The sequence below is a fragment of the Candida albicans genome, chromosome 1 (genome assembly GCF_000182965.3).
Source record: "Candida albicans SC5314 chromosome 1, complete sequence".
NCBI classification, from domain to species: Eukaryota; Fungi; Ascomycota; class Pichiomycetes; order Serinales; family Debaryomycetaceae; genus Candida; species Candida albicans.
Genome location: NC_032089.1, coordinates 1 through 17,334, shown reverse-complemented (window position 1 = coordinate 17,334; position 17,334 = coordinate 1). Strand labels below are relative to the sequence as shown.

The following is a 17,334-nucleotide window of genomic DNA, read 5'->3' as shown; positions in this document are numbered from 1 at the left end:
TGGGCAATGAAAAAGAAAAAAAAATTTTTTGCGTGTAATTTTTTTTTTCTTTGTTGTTCCACACTCATGATTAGACTTTATCCAGGCATAAGACCTTTGCGTACAGGGGTTGTTCACTTTTCCACCAAACAGGCTATACGGTCATCGTTGTGGACTATACCGAATGTGTTGACATATACACGTATTATTACTACACCGTTTATTGGATACTATATAACTACTGGCCAGTCTACTGCCGCGTTGCTGTTGTTCACGTACTCGTGTGTCACCGACTTTGTTGACGGGTACATTGCTAGAAAGTACAACATGAAGTCGATTGTGGGGTCGATTGTTGATCCGTTGGCCGATAAGTTGCTTATGACGGTGTGTACGGTGTCGTTGGGGTATGTTCATGCGATTCCTCCGGTGATAGCAAGCATAATAATTGGCCGCGATGTGATGTTGAGTTTTATGTCGTTCTACTATAGGTACAAGAGCTTGCCGGCGCCCAAGACGTTTGATAAGTTTATTAGCATTGGCCAGATTCCGACTATAAGTGTGCACCCCAATATGTTGGGCAAGATCAATACGGCGTTGCAGATGGTGTACATTGGGAGTTTGGTGTACCGCCCGTTGGTTGAGTCGGTTGTTTCTGGGGCCGTTTATGATGGGTTGGGGTTGGTTGTGGGGGCGACCACATTGGCGAGTGGGGCCAACTACTTGTTTAGCAAAAGTTCATGGAGATATGTAAAATGACGGGGTTGTTGTGGGCGATGAGGATGGTTTTGACTTGCTGGGGGGAGTAGTTGATGGTGGTGAGGACTTTGAGGTAGAAGAGGACGAGCAAGTTGGTGTTGTTGTACATGTTTTTTATACAGAACCGGCCCACTTGGGTGTGGTTGAACTTTAATAGAAAATGATAGAACCATAAGAGTTTGGGAGCGGAGTGGGGAGTGGATTGTAGGATGGAGAGGCAGTCTAGTGTGAACTGTTGTAGATACGGTGTGAATTCGCCTGGTCTGATACGGTTGAGGAGGGCGTGGGTGATGTGGGAGTGGTGGTCTGTAGAACCACGAACCAAAAAGTATTTAATGATGTGGATAATAGTGGTTAGGTTGTAGTGTGAGTAGGCGTAGTAGTCGATGCCAAGGTCAGCCAACCTGGCAATTATCTTTGGGTCGATATTGTCTAGCAATAGTGTCTTGCCGATGCTTTGTTTGTGCCTCACAATTGCTAGGGCTAGGGGGAGCATTTCTTCCTTAGTCTTATCCAGACTCTCTTTCTTACTGTGTTGCCAAAATAGTATTTACCCTTCCACTTGGCGCACTGGAAAAACACGTTTGAGTACATCCACCCGTGCGGGTCGACGTCGTTGAACATAAAGACGTACCAGCGGTCCCATTGCCATTGCCAATCAAAGTCTGGTAGGGGGTAGTTTTCAAGGGATATGGGGATCGACAATTTCTTGCCGTTGATGCTTTGGTAATGCGACGGGTCGATTATGGGCCATAATGATTTGTGCGAAAACAACGGGATACCAAAGAGTTTTATTCCACGTTCGTGCTCGATGATAAAGTCGAACTGGTAAGGGTGGATGGAGGAGTTGAAGGATGCAAGGGAAGAAAGGTCTGTGTGTTGGGCTAGTTGTCGTACTAGCTCGTCCTCGGTAGATGACATGACCACACCACTTTTTTTGCATCGTAAAAAGATTGAAGGAATTTTTTTTTTTCTTTCTGTCTCACAACTTTCTTTACCAGCCATGAACTTTCCACCATTTGAACAACCACTCTTTGACCCCAACCAAGCGGAGTTGCTTGAAGAGGCAGAGAGGGCCAAGAACTCCAGTATCCCATTTCATAATCCATTTGATGTGAACTCGTATCCGATTACTAATCCGCCTATATTTGATTCGACAATGACAGTTCCGTATACTACAGATGGGGTTCCACGTCGAAGAAGAATATCGATATCGAATGGTCAGATTGGCCAGATAGTGAGCCACGAAGCGTACTTTGCCGAGGATTTGGATGTGCCACCCGAGTTTGAGAGCAGACCGCAGACGTCAGTGATTGAGCCACCACCACCGCCGCCACCACAACCACAACCACAACTACCAGTAGAAATTGCTGGCGTTCCACCACCAAACCATCAACTAATCTACAACAACGAAGTGATTTACAACCCCGAGAATGGGCCTATACCCGGGACAGCTGCATGGAAGAAGGAGCGGTTATTGGAGAGAAACCGGATTGCTGCGTCAAAGTGTAGGCAGAGGAAGAAACAAGAGCAGGTGCAGATCCAGAACAATATTGCCAAGATGGAGAAAGAGTTGAAGAAGAAAGACGCAAAGATTGCTGAGTTGGAGTATACGGTGGAATTACTAAAAGCAAGTATAAAAAGCTGTATAGAAGATGGCAACACCGACAGGTTGAAGCAATTTATTTAGTTAATGATTCACTAGTTTCTTGAGGCCCCGGGCCAATAGACGTTTGAATGATACGCGAAACACCAGCAACAGGAGTTTCAGCAGTGTAGTGGGTTTTCCAACCTGGGACGTGACCGAAATGTTTGTAGAGCAAGGACAAGACCTTGTCCTGGTTGGCCTCGTCGTAGTAAATGACCGCATTTGGACCGGCGTCAAAAGTGTATGCAGCAACGACTTCTTGCTGGTTGATGGTTTCTACCATTTTTATAATCTTTTTGGACGTATCGTTGAGATAGAAGATTGGGGGGTAGGAGTCTAAACAAACGGCATGGAAGGAGTTGGAATCTTTCATGGTGAGCTCAGCGAACTTTGGAAAGTCTTTGTCGAGGATAGCCTTTTTCATGGCCTCGAACCTTTGGGGGACGACCTCAGCAATACGGTGGGCAAACAAGTCTGAGGTTGCGACAGTCGACTGCATTCCTGTGGTGCTGGGTGTATCTTTCTTGTCGTCGCTGACCACCAAAATGACCGCTCTGAGTGATGGCCAGTGCTCTAATGGGGCAATTTCCACGGCCTTTGAGTCTTGTCCGTCAGGTAAAGTACCCATTTCCCAGGCCACAAACCCACCAAAGAGCGATCTGCATGCTGAGCCGGAGCCTTTACGGGCGATTTTCGACAATTCCGACATGTCTTGGGGCAACTCGTATAACTTTGCGATTGCTGAAACCAATGCTGCAAAGCCAGCAGCGGACGATGCCAAACCTGCGGCAGTAGGGAAATTGTTTTCCGAGACGATGTGCAATTTCATTTGTGATAACTTGGGGGTGTCGGGGGATTGTTCGATAGAGGCACGTAACTTTCTCAAGTCTGCTAAACACGCTTGAGTACGTGGAGTATCTAATGATTCCAACTTTCCATTGAGCCACAATTGGTCTTTTTCGAATGATTCAGATGCAGAAGCGGTTGTCAAGGTTCGCAAATCGTCTTGGGATAAGGTGACGGAGATGGACGAGTTGGTGGGCAAGTTCAACGACTTGTCTCGTTTCCCCCAATACTTAAGGGTCTAAGTACGTTAGTAGACATTCAATTGATGGTTGGTCTTGTTTTTACTTACGGCGATGTTGACGGGTGCTGTGACAGAAGCAGAGTACATTGATGGTGGGTTGTTACGAAAAAAATTTTTTTTTTTGGTGGTGTTTTTTTTTCTCACATATATATATACTACACACTTATTTTTTGGTCCATTTCCAAATTCTGGCTTTACAATCGCCACTACCTGTAGCGAAGATACCTTCGGTTCCCTTTGAGTTTAGGGATACAGCGACTGAGATGACCGAGTTGCGGTGGCCCTGCAACATCAACAATGGGTTACCTGAAGCTTGGTCCCAGAAAATGACACCACGGTCCTTTGAGCCCGACAAAATGTACTCGTTGTCGGGGGTACAGCAGACCGACAAAACAAAGTCCTTGTGGCCAATGTAGGTTACCTCGCAGGTCGACTTTTTGTCGGACTTGCCTTCCAAGTGCCACAACTTGACGGTTCTGTCTAAGGACCCGGAAGCGATTTGTTCGCCGTTGTTGGAGAAGGCGACAGAGTAGACTGAATCTTCGTGGCCATTGCCGTTTTCGTTGCCGGAGTCTAAGCGTTCGACCAAGAACCCGGTAGTTGAGTCCCACACTCTAACGGTTCTATCTAATGAGCCGGCAGCAATGAGTTTGCCGTCGGGGGAGACGGCCACGGTGGTGACGCCGTCTTCGATCGACAAAGTCAAGGAACACTGGGAGGTTCTCAAGTCCCAGATTCTGACTGACCTATCGCCGGAGCCTGAAACCAACCTATCGCCATCAGGGAAAAAGTCTAACGAGTAAATGTCTTGTTCGTGGCCCCTCAAGATTTTGATAATTCTCTTTGTGCTCAAATCCCAGATTCTAATCAACTTGTCTTCTGCACCTGTCGCCAAGAGTTTTCCGTCAGGGGAGAAACACACAGATCTGATGTACAAGTCGCCTGAGGCGGTGGTGTTGTCGTCTTTGTTTTCGTTGGAGGACTCGTCAATCAATTTGGCGACCAACTCTCCGGTGGTGACATTGAACACTTGGGTGGTTTTGTTGCAACCGGTGGCGATGAACTTGCCGTCTCTGGAAAATCTCACGCAGCAAACAACTGACGAGTGGTCTAAGGAGTGGACCATGTCAATATCCAAGTCTTTGGAGAACGCTGGGTTGTACAACACATAGTATTCGAGGTGCTGTTTCTTGAACTCGGGGTTGGCTTTGGCAATGTCTAAATCTTGCAAGAATGGTGGGATTTCCTTGACGTGGTTAGCTCTTTGGGTGGGGTTGACAATGTATTGTGACTTGTCGATAACCGATAATGATGTGACCGGGGTTGGTGGAGCAGGTGGGGCGGCAGGTGGTGCCACAATCTGTTGTTGTTGCTGCTGTTGCTGTTGTTGTTGCTGTTGTTGCTGTTGCTGTTGTTGTTGGAAGCCATTCTTCATTTGCCTGTCTCTAGTGTCCAACTCGTTCTTTAACCTCAATATCTCTTCCTCGTATGCCTCTTTGATTTTTCTATGGGCCAACTCCAAGTCATACACTGTTTGGCGGATTTGTTGCATTTCGGCAGCTTGTTGTTGGTACTTTGAGTCATAATCTTCTTGGACCTTTTTGAAACTGCTTGCTTCGTTTGAGGCGTAGTCGAATTCAGTTTTGATTGCATCCAACAACTCTGTCAAACGTTGTTGGTGCTGGGTGCGTTGGGGATACATGGACATTGCTGGTGGGGATGGAAGAAGTTGTGTTGTTTTTTCGTTGGTTTTTTTGAACAGGGGGTGCGCTTTTTTCAAATGGCAGATTTTTTACGAATTGGAATAGTCGTGTGGAGCACAATTTCTTGCGAACTCTAATCAGGAGTGTAGTTAGACACACAACTGTCATGGGGTATATTCGAGTGATCTATTATACAGGCCCCCTCTTTGTTTTTATTTACTCTACATATAGTTTTTGCATAGTAACTTGCAATCTAATTAATAAGAATGTAGTGACAATGTTTAGAAGAGGGGTTTTGACTGTTAGCTACACCAAGAGTAGTAAAGCTGTCACTGCCCAAGATCTTACTTTTACGCTGGGTATCACAAGAGTGTTTTGTAAAAGTTTTAAGCTGATCAAACGATTGAAGACTTTTTGTTTAAGAAATTGGTCAAAATTTCCACCAAAAAATAACCACCTCAGGATAGTTGTTGTAGAGTCGACTGACTCAAGTAAAGAACGGAGTGCAATTTAAAGTAGYTGGWCCGTTAAGCTAGCTCAGTAATGTCTGACTTGGTGATTTGGTGTATCTACGGTTAGAACTTGTTGAACAGAATAAACACTTGAAATATATAACTATAAAATATTTCTTTTCGTATTCCTGTACCATCTGYATATGTCTTGTAGAACAGAGCCCCTAATTACCAAACTGGTTCAAAAAGCTGTCTACATCAAACTCTTCGTTTACGTGGTCGCCATTGTCGAGCAATGTCATGTTCAACCCGTCTAGTATCAGCTCGTCGTTTTCAAGTATGTTGTTCATGTCCAAGTTGTTGTCTGTGGTGGCAGGTACTTTGTCGTCCAATTTTAGGTCCTCGTAGTCCATGTTGGACAACATGTCTTCGTCGTTGGTATTGTCGTTGATGTCAAAGCCAATAAAGTCGTCAAAATTGTCAAACTTTTGTGGGGCGGTCTCTGCTTTCTTTCTGGCCTCTTCTTCTGCTTTCTTGGCTTCCTCTGCCTTCTTGGCTGCTTCTTCTACCTTCTTGGCTTCCTCTGCCTTCTTGGCCTCCTCTGCTTTCTTGGCCTCTTCTTCCTTCTTCTTGGCCTCCTCTGCCTTCTTTTTGGCCTCTTCTTCCTTCTTCTTGGCCTCTTCTTCACGTTTCTTTCTTGCCGCTTCTTCTTTGACTTTCAATTCGTCATGTTTCTTTTTCTTTTCAACCATAACGCCGAGACACCACTCTGCATCATTGAGTTTCGACACTGTTTGGTCTAGAATAGCATGGAAGTTTTGGATTTCGCCGTTGAGCAGTTGGGTTATGGATTTTTGGATTAGTTCGTTGTTGGGGCTAGTTATCACATTGCTTTGTTTTCTGTTTTGGTCGATTACCTCAAATATGTATCCTGATGATTTCAATATCTCGTCGAGTGAGTTATGTAATCTTGTTTGGAGGTTTTCTGGCATGGTGGGGGGAAATAAAGGTGTGATAAAATTATTCTTGTTGGTTTATGCGACGTTTGTGKCAGGGAAATAACACCTTGATATATAGGGACATCTACACCCAGAGTGTAGACGGAGACACGACCTCCGAAGGATCGGTCTGTTGAGGAAGTATATATCTACATACGCACACATAGTGATTAATATACTATCAAGTGTTCACTGATACTCAGATTCCATTAATATAAGTYGTACGTATTAGGTCAACATTGGTGARRAATTTGCACTCATCGAGAGCCGGGAATTAGTATAAAMAGAAGAGAAAAGAAAGGTATTTAGGATATAGAGACCGAGTTTCAGTAGACACTTTTAGTGGGCGTAAACTTTATTTACTCTGTTTTTTGCTTATTAAAAATTAATGYCTATCGTGTACTAGGACTAATTCTCACGAATATTCCGTGTATACAAACAATAAAAACTTTCAAAAACAGTTYACTTTCCACCACAGATGTATCCAACACATTGACGTTGTTTGTGAACWAGTAGTCATTTGCGGCTGCTTAGAACCAATGGAAGAATCYCGTGATAGYTCTGTTCAATTTGACGGAGCAGCAGATCATCCAATTGTCTTCTAACAACAGGGKCAGAGTCTTCATCAACTAGRGCAAWTATTTCACCATCTTCAACTACAAATAGCTCTCGCCAKGTTTGCCATAACATTAGCTTTTGTGCCAGCAGCGAATCAACACAGCAGGATGGAAAAAYACCGATTCACGAACACCTAGAGTACACGTATCTAGCTATAACACGAGCAGTAASACGGATTTTAAAAGGAGCTGGGAACACATAAACATCAAGAGAAATCAAAAAAAACGATTAATAWTACCACGCTCATGGATTCGKGTTCAGATTGAACATCAGTCTCAGCAAACATGGAAAGTTAACAATTTTTGTTGTCTATGAATTACMGAACCAGGGGAAATGGCAAAACATTACACCAAGAAATGATGAGACAGCTAACCCTAGAATTATGGCACAAGTCTCAAAGGTGAGTAAGCGATGCTGTTGAATCTGGTTATGTCCATAATACTACTTGAAATGATCTAATTAGAAGTTTAATAAATATACGATTATGCAATGCAAGACYSGGGCAATTTCAGGTTCCTCTCTATAAGMCCGACTGCTACTCTTTTAACTATACACMCAGACAGGACAGGATTGCAATGGCCAAAGCTATAATATAGCTGACCACGAGCAGTATCCGAGGTGTTTAYTGAGAATCAAAAGATTTGAGCGAGGTGTATTGGCTTGAGCTTGCCAATGATTCAACGTATCTAATRCCTCCATAACAAGSCTCTTTTGAATTGAATGACATCAAAGTTRAAGTTTYTGAGGAGGGAGCAACAAAAGACAAAGAGTTTAGTAGATTGCACAAYATGTAACTTCGGCCAAYGGTATTTCGACCATTTTCTGTAGASCACTAAAAAAARTGCATGCGAAATTTGAACACGACAAAAAAAAAACCACAGCAATCTATCAGATAAGACTAATGCTGGAAGAAGATACGTCATCAGATAGAGTACCCCCACCAAATCCAAATGCATTTGTWTGTGGTGTTAGRTCTAGGAAGACATCGCTAATTTGAYCATTGTGGTTACGGAATAGTTTACCGACAAGCCAGAGAAAGAKATTTTGGAGTCGTCGTGGATGGATCAAGTCCATGATTGATAGAATCAAAGATATGGAGAGAAGATACTTGGCCAGGTATTATGAGAGCAATAAWCTGGGGTTAATGGCACACTTGGGGGAGSATAAYGTGAGTCCCAAATCGTTATGTCGAATGCGATAGATTTTGGAGTTGTTGACGATTCGGAGGAGCCTGCGGTGTACACCACTTTTTTGCCACGCCCAATATCTGCCCTAGCCAGGGTTAATTTGGTGCTACATGAGCACCCCGTTGTCAAGTATAAGACCATCACTAGGGTCAGAGGTGGTGATGAGCCGTTGTTGAGTGGGGAAGAAGAGAGGTACGGCACAGAGGATGAACGGGATACTGAGAAACGTTTGGTGGAACATAACTATGATTGGTCGTTGCAGTATTTGCCTGGTTTACAATTCGGGGTGGTGAGTATTAGAAGGAGTTAACAAGACTGTGCAAGAATCACTAGCCTCTGAACACCTGGACAGTGGTGGTGTTTTCCCAGTTTTTGGTGTTGCCTGTKGTGCCATTTATTACCAAGTTTAACCGGTATATTGTCTTGGGGTTGYTGGTGGTAGGCAAGTTTGGGAACAATTTTAAGGCTATACCCGATGGGTTTTCAAAAGAAAAGGGCAACTACATCTACAAGGAGTATCATGTTGGGTATGCGAATGGAAGTGGAGGGATATGGTGCCAGCCTACCAGGAGGTGGTGCATTATAGTCCGAACTGGGTGACTTGGGCGAACAAAGAGAGGGGGTTAGTAGGGGTAGTGAAGYATGTAGATGTATAGAAAGACACCTCGAATGGCAAGACTAACTGTAGGCCAGAAACTCTGAATTGGAGGATAAACCCATGTCTATAAGACATCAAGCACAGTTGTAGAGGAAAAGTCATTCAAGGAGTAATCAGATCATAAAAATGACAGTAAAGCTTACATAAAAACGCGGTAACGACAGGTGAAGAGAAATTTGTCGATCAAATTYCATCCCGAAGGTTCTTCATCAGAGATAGTGTTGAATTTTCCCAAAATTTTTTGGACATCTTCAGATGTAGCCCCAGCCAAGACTAACCAAGGGGGGGCCACTGGTTTAATTTACGGAAGTCTAACTGCCAACAAGAACGACTTGTACGTGTTATCAACTCCGAATTCAAAAATCCCTCAAGATCTAGCTAACACTAACAAATGCCTAACCAAGCTGAACCACTCTAAAACTACCCCCTGCTGTAATCACCACAACAAGTCAACCATCTAGAGATTTAGCCCACACTAGCAGTTCTGTAACCAATTCAAAATGATCTAACTTACTGCTCTAATTTGCAGCAATATCAACAAATGCTTTAATCTGGTGATCAATTTGAATATCTCTAGAACTCTCAACTCACTGTACCAGAACTATTTAAACCAGATTTAACAACCCCAATTCAACCAATTCGGCACACTCTCAAATGAACCACTCRGTAATAGAATAACCTTCTTGAGATTTACACCAGTGAAAGAGTGTATAGCTAKTTTCAATGAATATACTAACCGGATGGCAAACTTGAATAACTGTACAATCAATTTGGAACTCTCTTCAAATTTCAACCACTTTGAGATTGAACAACTACCTGAACCAAGAACTCAACCCTTGATTTAAACCATTATCAATACTAATTCAACAACACAACTAACTTGGAACTCTCCTCTCATTTTTGAAATACTCTGAGTATGAACAATTCCTAAAACCTAAATTACAACTCTCTCAAATAAACCAATYTCTAATTGAACAACAACCCCAATAGTTTAAAACTCTCTTCTYGTTTACAACTACTCTGACTTTGTACAAMTCAMTGTACCGGAACTACCCTTGATTTAAACCTCTCTCAACACTAACTCTAAAACAACTACACCAATTTGAAACTCTCTTCAAATTTGAACTACTCTGAAATTAAACAACTATATCACAATTAAACTTATKCACTGATTTAAACCACTTTCATACCTAATTGAACAACCCCCTAGTTTGGAACAATCTTCTTATTTTGAAATACTCTATACCTCAACAACTCCTCGAACCTCAATTACAACTATCTCAAATAAACCRATCTCTAATTCAACAACACCCTACCCAATTTAGAACTCTCTTCTCACTCTTAAACTACTCTGAGTATGAACACCTCCCTGAACCTAAATTAAAACGCTCTCAAATAAACCACTCTCTAATTMAACAACACCCTACCCAATTYAAACATCCGTACGGTCAATCAACTATCTAAAGCATCCGCACACTCAATACATCCGCACACCCAACTCATTCTCACACACATCCGGACTAAAGGGGGTGCAAGCACCCCAAAAAGAAAAAAAARAAAAGGTGAGCATCCGTACGGTTGTGGTGCGGCAGTYGGAGAAGTGTTGCTCCCTCGAGGTGTGTGGCCAGTCTMSACTTTTCAACCTGTCTTGAATTTGTAGCCACTTGTGATGGCTAGARAAYTATTGCTAAATCTAAACTTGTTTGTGTGACTCTCGCTTTGCTCGGGTGCTCGCTTGAAGTTAGACATCCGTGGTCAACAGAAAAAATGCGCAAYAATGCGCAAAAACACCCCACAATGCACAAATACGCACAAAAATACGAACACATCTCTACCTGCTCTACCTGCTCTATCAACACAACCTACAAGGACCCCCCGTGTTGTTCCATACTAATGGAAACGCGGAAAAAAGATGGCAAAAATTTTTTTGCTAACAAATTTTGTTAGGCGCGAAAAAAAAGATGGCAAAGATTTTACAAGYTGTCAAAAAAAGATGACAAAAATTTACCAAGTTTTTTTGGGGTTTTTTTGGGGTTTTTTTTAGGCTTATATAGRTTGTTTAGGGGCGTAGGAATAGGATGGGCTGTGTTTGGGAGCAAACGGAGCACTGGTTGCCGAGATATGCGCGGTTAAAGGTGGGTGAGTAGAAAAGGCGGAAAAACAGTAGGTAGATRCCCACTTTTTGCACTTTTTAAAGCACCAMTAGATAGSTCTCGGCTAGTAGATTTTAACGAACAAGGTTAGAAGTCGATACCTCTTTTGGGTGTTGAGCTAGAGCCSTTTTTAGTCAGTTTTGGCCGATTTTACGACATTTTTTTGTCATCTTTTTTTTAACTATGCGACTTTTTTTTGGTGGTGCGACATATTTTTGCCATCTTTCTTGGGGGTGCGACTTTTTTTTGCCATCTTTTTTTGGTGGTGCGACATTTTTTGTCATCTTTAATTTTGTATGGGGATTTTTTGCCATCTTTTTTGAGGCGACGACATTTTTTGCCATTTTCGGGAATAAGTTATWTCCGAGGGGAGAAAATTTTTAGGGTTGAGTTTGCRAAAATTCTGAGCTAAAAGTTGGTTCTAGTTGGGGTGAAAATGGGGAAATTCAAACAAAGAATTGATGCACAGCAAATAATAGAGTTTTAGACTTGTAATTGTGTATAGTAAGAGAATTAACTTCAAAGAAGAAGCWGGAGAATAGAATTTACTGAAAGGAGTAAGGGAAGTCTATTTTTGAGTTTAAGATGGCAAAAGTTAAATTTAGAAACAGCTAAACAAGTCAGAASAACTATTAAMGTTGCGACTCTATTGTGAAGTTTAGTGGGTAAGTTATTTGACTGTTTTGGAGGCAGTTGATTGTGTAGTTGTGAAAATCGGGGTGCCGGYTGGAACTGGAGTGTGACCGGGACACGTCAGCAAAAAAAGATGGTCAAAAAAAAAGTTGACAAAAAAAACAAACTATTTGGGACAACTTTCTTCTTCAACGACAAATCAATCAACAATCAGTCAGATATTCAATCAGTCAGATGAGATGAGTGATAAACCCCAATGTGAATGATGATTTTACGGGGAGCTGGACACCAAGAAGATGACTAACAATACAATGGGAATGACAACATGGTTGGAAAATTAAAAAGAGAGATGTCAAATCAGTGGGCGGTGGAGAGATGGAGTCAAGATAGGAAATGCTATATCAAGAAGGGGGAGAGGGTCACGACATGGCGAATTCAAAAAGTTGATAGATAGGAGAGAGAATTGAAACTCAATGGAATCAGCACTGGAAATTCACGGATGGCGAAACTGTTGCTGGCMAAGCTAGTCAGGGATTTGTGGAAAATGGAGTTTAAGGACATGGAAGTGAACGTTGGATTGGAGATGGATTTGGGAAAGAAAAATCATGGAAACTATTTTGAAACAACCGCGGCCAGAAAATAGAAGAACAAACTCAAGGAATAGTTTGGGGTAGGAATTGAACAGTATCAAAAAGCTGCTTGGGTAGTGAAAAAAGGGAGGTGGGAGTGAACAGCGTTGGAGATGGACAAGACAGGGAGTGGGTGGAAGAAAGTCAAAGGGATTGGAAATGTAGTCTTAAACACGTGGAGGCTGCACTGGATCAGTGAAAGCAAGATGATGAACACCAGGAACAGTTACTACAACAAAAGGAAGAAGATGGACAAATTGGACGAGAACTGGGAGGCGGCAAATTGGACGGAAACCGCGGGGGGAGGCAAATTGGACGAGAACCACGGATGGACAAGCGGGGCAAGTGGCAAGAAGTTGCGTGCAGTGAAGTGGAATGTTGGAGAGCTGGCAATGAACTGCCTGGCAAGTGATAGCAGGATATAGGGGTGTATAGATTATAATGGAACGCCGATTTTTGCAGTATCACGCGTAATCTTTAGGGACAAACCGGAGTCAAGGACGGCAGTTGGACATCGGAACATCAGAGAGCAGTGTAAGTCTTGATAGCAATGAGCCGTGTTGAAGTAGTATTTTAATCTAGTTTTACTCAAAAAAGGACAATGGAGATCTGGAGATAACAGCATACTAATCGGTTCTAGACATAAACTAAGCCTGAAAGGGGGTACTACAGCTTGTTTTGAATAGGTTTGCGTTGTATAGGCAGTTAAATGTGTGTTTTTTTGGTCAGAATTTACGAAAAAATCAGCTGAAAAAAATTCATTGAACGAGGTCATCGTGAAAATTGTGATATACAAAAAACTTAAAACACAAAGGAAAAGCTTCAGAATGAGCAGTGGGAGTTGTCTAAATTGAGTTGGTATTGTTATTTAAAGTTTTAAATTAGAGTTGTAATTTTTTGGTCAGAATTTACGAAAAAGTCGAACAAAAAAAAGACGAGTCAGGGTGATTGCAAAAAAMCAGAAACAATAGATAATCTTAAATTAAGGTAGTARAGGCTCTGTGAAGTAATTTAGAGTTTAAACTGCGGGGGGCGAGTCAGTGTTAGAGTTGTGAGTCTAAAGTYTATTTGGCTAGTGAATTGACTGGCAAGATTGTTAAACGTGGGGTAGAAAAAGACAACGCGTCGACAGCTCATCGCAAAAAAAAACTACGTGGTYACTTTTYTTSTTCAACAAAATATTCAATCAATCAGTTAGATGGGGCTAAATCTAATGCTACAYCAGGAATGGARAGAGGRGCAAATTCAAGCAAGTTGTCTAACTGAAACTTGTCAGTGCAAGTAGGGAAACAAACTCAAGAAAATTGGAAATGTCAATCAACAGTCAGGACATGGGAGTCAGACAGTGGAAAAGCGCAGGGCAAGAAATGATTGGGTGGAAGATGGGTGCAGAAGTACTGTGAGTGAATGAGCTATTACAGGTGGAAGTRGGAAAGGATCAGAAATGTACTCTCAGCGAATGGAGAGACAAGTTATTGAAGTGGATCAGTGAAAGCAAGTCGTGGAATCTATTTCAAGACAAAACTCAGCAGTCATATCAAGAGAAGGGTTAGAAAATCAGAGGAATAACATGGGCGGGGCAGAAGACAGAGAAGAAGATAGACAATACCAGGGATGGCTAGCAGGGCAAGTCAGGGRATGAATGAAGAAGACAAGTTGATGGCAGTGAGATGGAAAGAGAGAATGGGTGATATACGCTGAATGATCGATCTGCGAGGTCAAGAAATGCAACTAGACAGTCGAACTTGGAGACTCACGGATGGCTAGCCGGGGGAGTGAACCGAGGTCAAGCGAACAAGGATAGGTGAAAAARCYGAGATCGCAGCGACAGAGAGGCTAGCAAGTGTAGTAGTAATCACGTAGAATAGGAATATATTTACTGSAAATCTATAGAAGAGGAGAGTGTAGAAGGGGCAGACTWTGTAGTRTATTTTACGGAAGTCAAGCCGGCRGGGGATAGTTGATCTGTGGGACTGAGGGGTAGTCAGACAAGGGGTAGGCTTTGTAGTGTATTTTACGGAAGTCAAGCCGGCRGGGGATAGTTGATCTGTGGGGTGGTGTATTTTACGGAAGTCAAACTGCTCGGGGACCCAGTAGAAATTGCAGTTGTAGAATGGGAAATTGAACTTGAACTGTGCAAGGTGTTATGTTTGCTGGGTGAACAACATGTAGTCAGTGGTGGTGTCATAGCAGTGGAAGCAGTTGTCAATGCCCGTTGCGGTTGTGTTTGCTGGTTGGATGATGGGTGGTGGGCAGATTGCATGGCAGATGCAAAATGATGAGTAGAAGCTATTGTAAATGCCCAGACATGTATCTCGTTGTGCTTGCTRGTTGGAGAAGGGACGATAGAACAACTTGTAGTTTGAGTAGTCAATGGCGGTGGGAAATGTGAACCTAGTGGTARTGGGAATTGCAACACGAAATGAAGAGGGTGTAGTCAAAGCAGTTGTGGTTGTGTTTGCTGGCTGAACAATCAAAAGTAGAACAACCCGTGGMTGATTGATGACAACTGGWGGAATGCAACACGAAATGAGGAGGGTGTWGTCAATGCAGTTGTGCTTGCTGGTTGTGGCAAGTGCAAATAAACTATGTCAATGGGAAATGCAACACGAACTGTGGAGGGTGTTGTCGATGCATGTTGTGCTTGCTAGTTGATGGCAGTGGGAAATGCAACACGAAATGTGGAAGCAGTTGTGTATCTCGTTGTCAATGRCAGTGTCGAAAATTGAACATAGTGGCAATGGGAAATTCAACACGAACTGTGGAGGGAGTTGTCGATGCATGTTGTGTATCTCGTTGTATTTGCTGTTGTCAAAGCAGTTGTGTTTGCTGGCTGAAAAATCAMTAGTCAATCGTAGTTGCCGAAATCGTGGCAACAAGAACTGTGGAAGCTGTTGCGCTGCTGTGTTTGGTGGTTGATAAATGAGTGATCAATGGCAGTTGTTGAAATCATTACAGYTTCGTWTGTTTGCCGGTTGAATAGCATGTGGCAGTGACAGTTGTTGCAGTTTGAAAATTTGTRGTTGGACAGAAATTGTGGACTGAGTTKGCAAGATGGCGGGGAATTAGTTGGATTGTGGGAATTCAAAAATTGGTAGTTGGAGTTGCTGAATCTGAAGAGCTAGGAAATCGGAACATATGTAGAACTGGCACTCTGGCAGGTAGAACATCATTGGTGTTGTTGGCGGTGGGAAGAAAAGTGGTGAAAAAAATTTTTTTTTTTCTGACGTGGCAAAAAAAATAGGGAAAACGTGGCAGAAAAGTGTGGAGAAGWCATCGAAAAAAAGTTGGACAAGAAATGTGCTGGTCAAAAAATATCACTTTTCTTCAACGACAACAAATCAATCAATTAGATGAGATGAAGAACGCAGTTATAACTGTTACAATAAGAAGTTTGAAATCTGGATAGCAGAGGAAGTCAATAGAGCTAGAAACTGGGTTTGTGAAAAGTAATGAAATCAAGTCAATGATCAGTGTTGTCAAAGCAGAAGGAAGCAAGTGAAGAAAAGCAGTTGTAATGGCAAGAAGGAGACACAGCAAGCTGAGAATTCAAGAGAGGAGTTTGAGAACAGAAAAATGTGAGCAAAAGTAGGGGAACAAAGTCAGTGAAATTGGAAATGTCAATCAACAGCGGGGACGTGGGAGTGAACAGYGCTGGARAATCACGGATGGGTAGCAGGGCAAGACAGAGAAAAGGGTAATGAAGAACAAAAGGGATCGGGAAGTACTGAGAGAATGGATAAGGGGGTCAAGAGCCGAGCGAATGGGAGTTGAAGTTGTGTTGGATCAATGAAAAAAAAAAAAACTGGAAATAGAATAACGCCAGGCCAGGTGATCAGAGAGATAGTAGTTAAGCACAGAGTAAAGAGAGAGTTAGTACAATGGTTGAAGGAATATGGAAATCAAAAGCTAGGGCAAGAGAAGAAGATAGTCAATGGAAAGCAAGTGAAGGATCTGTGGAAGATGGAGAGCCAGGGACTGGCGAATCACGGGTGGACAAGGGAAGAGGGAGGCGGTAGTTGAACTCACGGATGGACAAGCGCAGGGAGGACGTGAGGTGAAGTGATAGCAGGAGATGGGTGTGTATAGATTATAATGGAACGCAATTTTAAGTTCTTTTGCAGCGTAGCTTTTGTAATCTTTAGGGACAAAGCAGAAGCAGTGAGCCTGGTCTGATTTTGAGCASTTTGTTGGTCAAATGGAGTGAATTTTTTAGTTTAGTTTTACAAAGTTTTCGATCGAAAAAAGAACGAAGACCGGAAATCTGGAGACAGGAGGAGCACAGAAATCGGTGGTAAACTCAAAATAAGACTCAGTAGGGGTAGTAGGGGCACTCTAAATAGAGTTTGCGTTGTAATTTTGAGTTTTGGTTTAAGTTTTTTGGGCTGAATTTGAGAAAAAATCAGCAGAAAAAAATGTCACCTAGGGGAGAAGTTGTGAAAATGGTGAAACAGAAACAGCTGATAGACAAGAAATAAGCTTAAATTAAGGCAGTAGAGGTTAATTAAAGTTCAGTTGAGTTGTAAATTAGAGATTTGGAGGGAAAGTGTATTTTTATGGGTAGAGATTACGAAAAAGTTAAAAAAAGACAATAGTAAGTAGGGTGTGTATTGGAGGGAGCTATGTAATTTACGTATGTCTAGCCGATTAGTGGGACTCTCAAAGTCGGTGAATATCACGTATGTCTAACCGCTTAGTCAGCGACTCAATTCTGAATCTGTGTGGCTCACGGATGGACAGCAGGATGGTGTCGAATCAAGTTTTTCAAATCAATCAAACTTGTGAATGTGGTCGAATCAAGTTTTTCAAAGGAATTTGTGATTGGCGTGACTC

The 17,334-nt window shown here is 42.5% G+C and overlaps 8 protein-coding genes across 8 annotated transcripts; 4 read left to right on the top strand and 4 right to left on the bottom strand. All coding sequences in view use genetic code 12, as the record gives it.

The window, feature by feature from the left end:
• Nucleotides 1–6: 6 nt before the first annotated feature.
• Nucleotides 7–735, top strand: CAALFM_C100100CA (cardiolipin synthase; the record flags this gene model as incomplete). Its single annotated transcript, XM_713966.1, has 1 exon — nucleotides 7–735. One exon carries the CDS (start codon nucleotides 7–9, stop codon nucleotides 733–735), a length of 729 nt encoding a protein of 242 aa, XP_719059.1.
• A 483-nt stretch (nucleotides 736–1,218) lies between these two features.
• Nucleotides 1,219–1,740, bottom strand: CAALFM_C100090WA (uncharacterized protein; the record flags this gene model as incomplete). The annotated part of the gene is made up of 1 exon (XM_713969.1): nucleotides 1,219–1,740. The coding sequence occupies one exon, from the start codon at nucleotides 1,738–1,740 to the stop codon at nucleotides 1,219–1,221; it is 522 nt and encodes a 173-aa protein (XP_719062.1).
• Nucleotides 1,574–2,425, top strand: RCA1 (Rca1p; the record flags this gene model as incomplete). The annotated part of the gene is made up of 1 exon (XM_713968.1): nucleotides 1,574–2,425. The coding sequence occupies one exon, from the start codon at nucleotides 1,574–1,576 to the stop codon at nucleotides 2,423–2,425; it is 852 nt and encodes a 283-aa protein (XP_719061.1).
• On the bottom strand, nucleotides 2,418–3,557 carry MVD (diphosphomevalonate decarboxylase; the record flags this gene model as incomplete). Its single annotated transcript, XM_019475053.1, has 2 exons — nucleotides 2,418–3,467; nucleotides 3,519–3,557. 2 exons carry the CDS (start codon nucleotides 3,555–3,557, stop codon nucleotides 2,418–2,420), a joined length of 1,089 nt encoding a protein of 362 aa, XP_019330598.1.
• Nucleotides 3,558–3,633: 76 nt separating this feature from the next.
• On the bottom strand, nucleotides 3,634–5,172 carry TUP1 (chromatin-silencing transcriptional regulator; the record flags this gene model as incomplete). Its single annotated transcript, XM_713975.2, has 1 exon — nucleotides 3,634–5,172. The coding sequence occupies one exon, from the start codon at nucleotides 5,170–5,172 to the stop codon at nucleotides 3,634–3,636; it is 1,539 nt and encodes a 512-aa protein (XP_719068.2).
• A 677-nt stretch (nucleotides 5,173–5,849) lies between these two features.
• CTA2 (Cta2p) lies at nucleotides 5,850–6,617 on the bottom strand (the record flags this gene model as incomplete). Its single annotated transcript, XM_713978.2, has 1 exon — nucleotides 5,850–6,617. One exon carries the CDS (start codon nucleotides 6,615–6,617, stop codon nucleotides 5,850–5,852), a length of 768 nt encoding a protein of 255 aa, XP_719071.2.
• Nucleotides 6,618–8,426: 1,809 nt separating this feature from the next.
• CAALFM_C100030CA (uncharacterized protein) lies at nucleotides 8,427–8,738 on the top strand (the record flags this gene model as incomplete). The annotated part of the gene is made up of 1 exon (XM_713979.1): nucleotides 8,427–8,738. The coding sequence occupies one exon, from the start codon at nucleotides 8,427–8,429 to the stop codon at nucleotides 8,736–8,738; it is 312 nt and encodes a 103-aa protein (XP_719072.1).
• Nucleotides 8,739–12,614: 3,876 nt separating this feature from the next.
• Nucleotides 12,615–12,926, top strand: CAALFM_C100020CA (uncharacterized protein; the record flags this gene model as incomplete). The annotated part of the gene is made up of 1 exon (XM_713980.1): nucleotides 12,615–12,926. The coding sequence occupies one exon, from the start codon at nucleotides 12,615–12,617 to the stop codon at nucleotides 12,924–12,926; it is 312 nt and encodes a 103-aa protein (XP_719073.1).
• Between the last annotated feature and the right edge of the window lie 4,408 nt (nucleotides 12,927–17,334).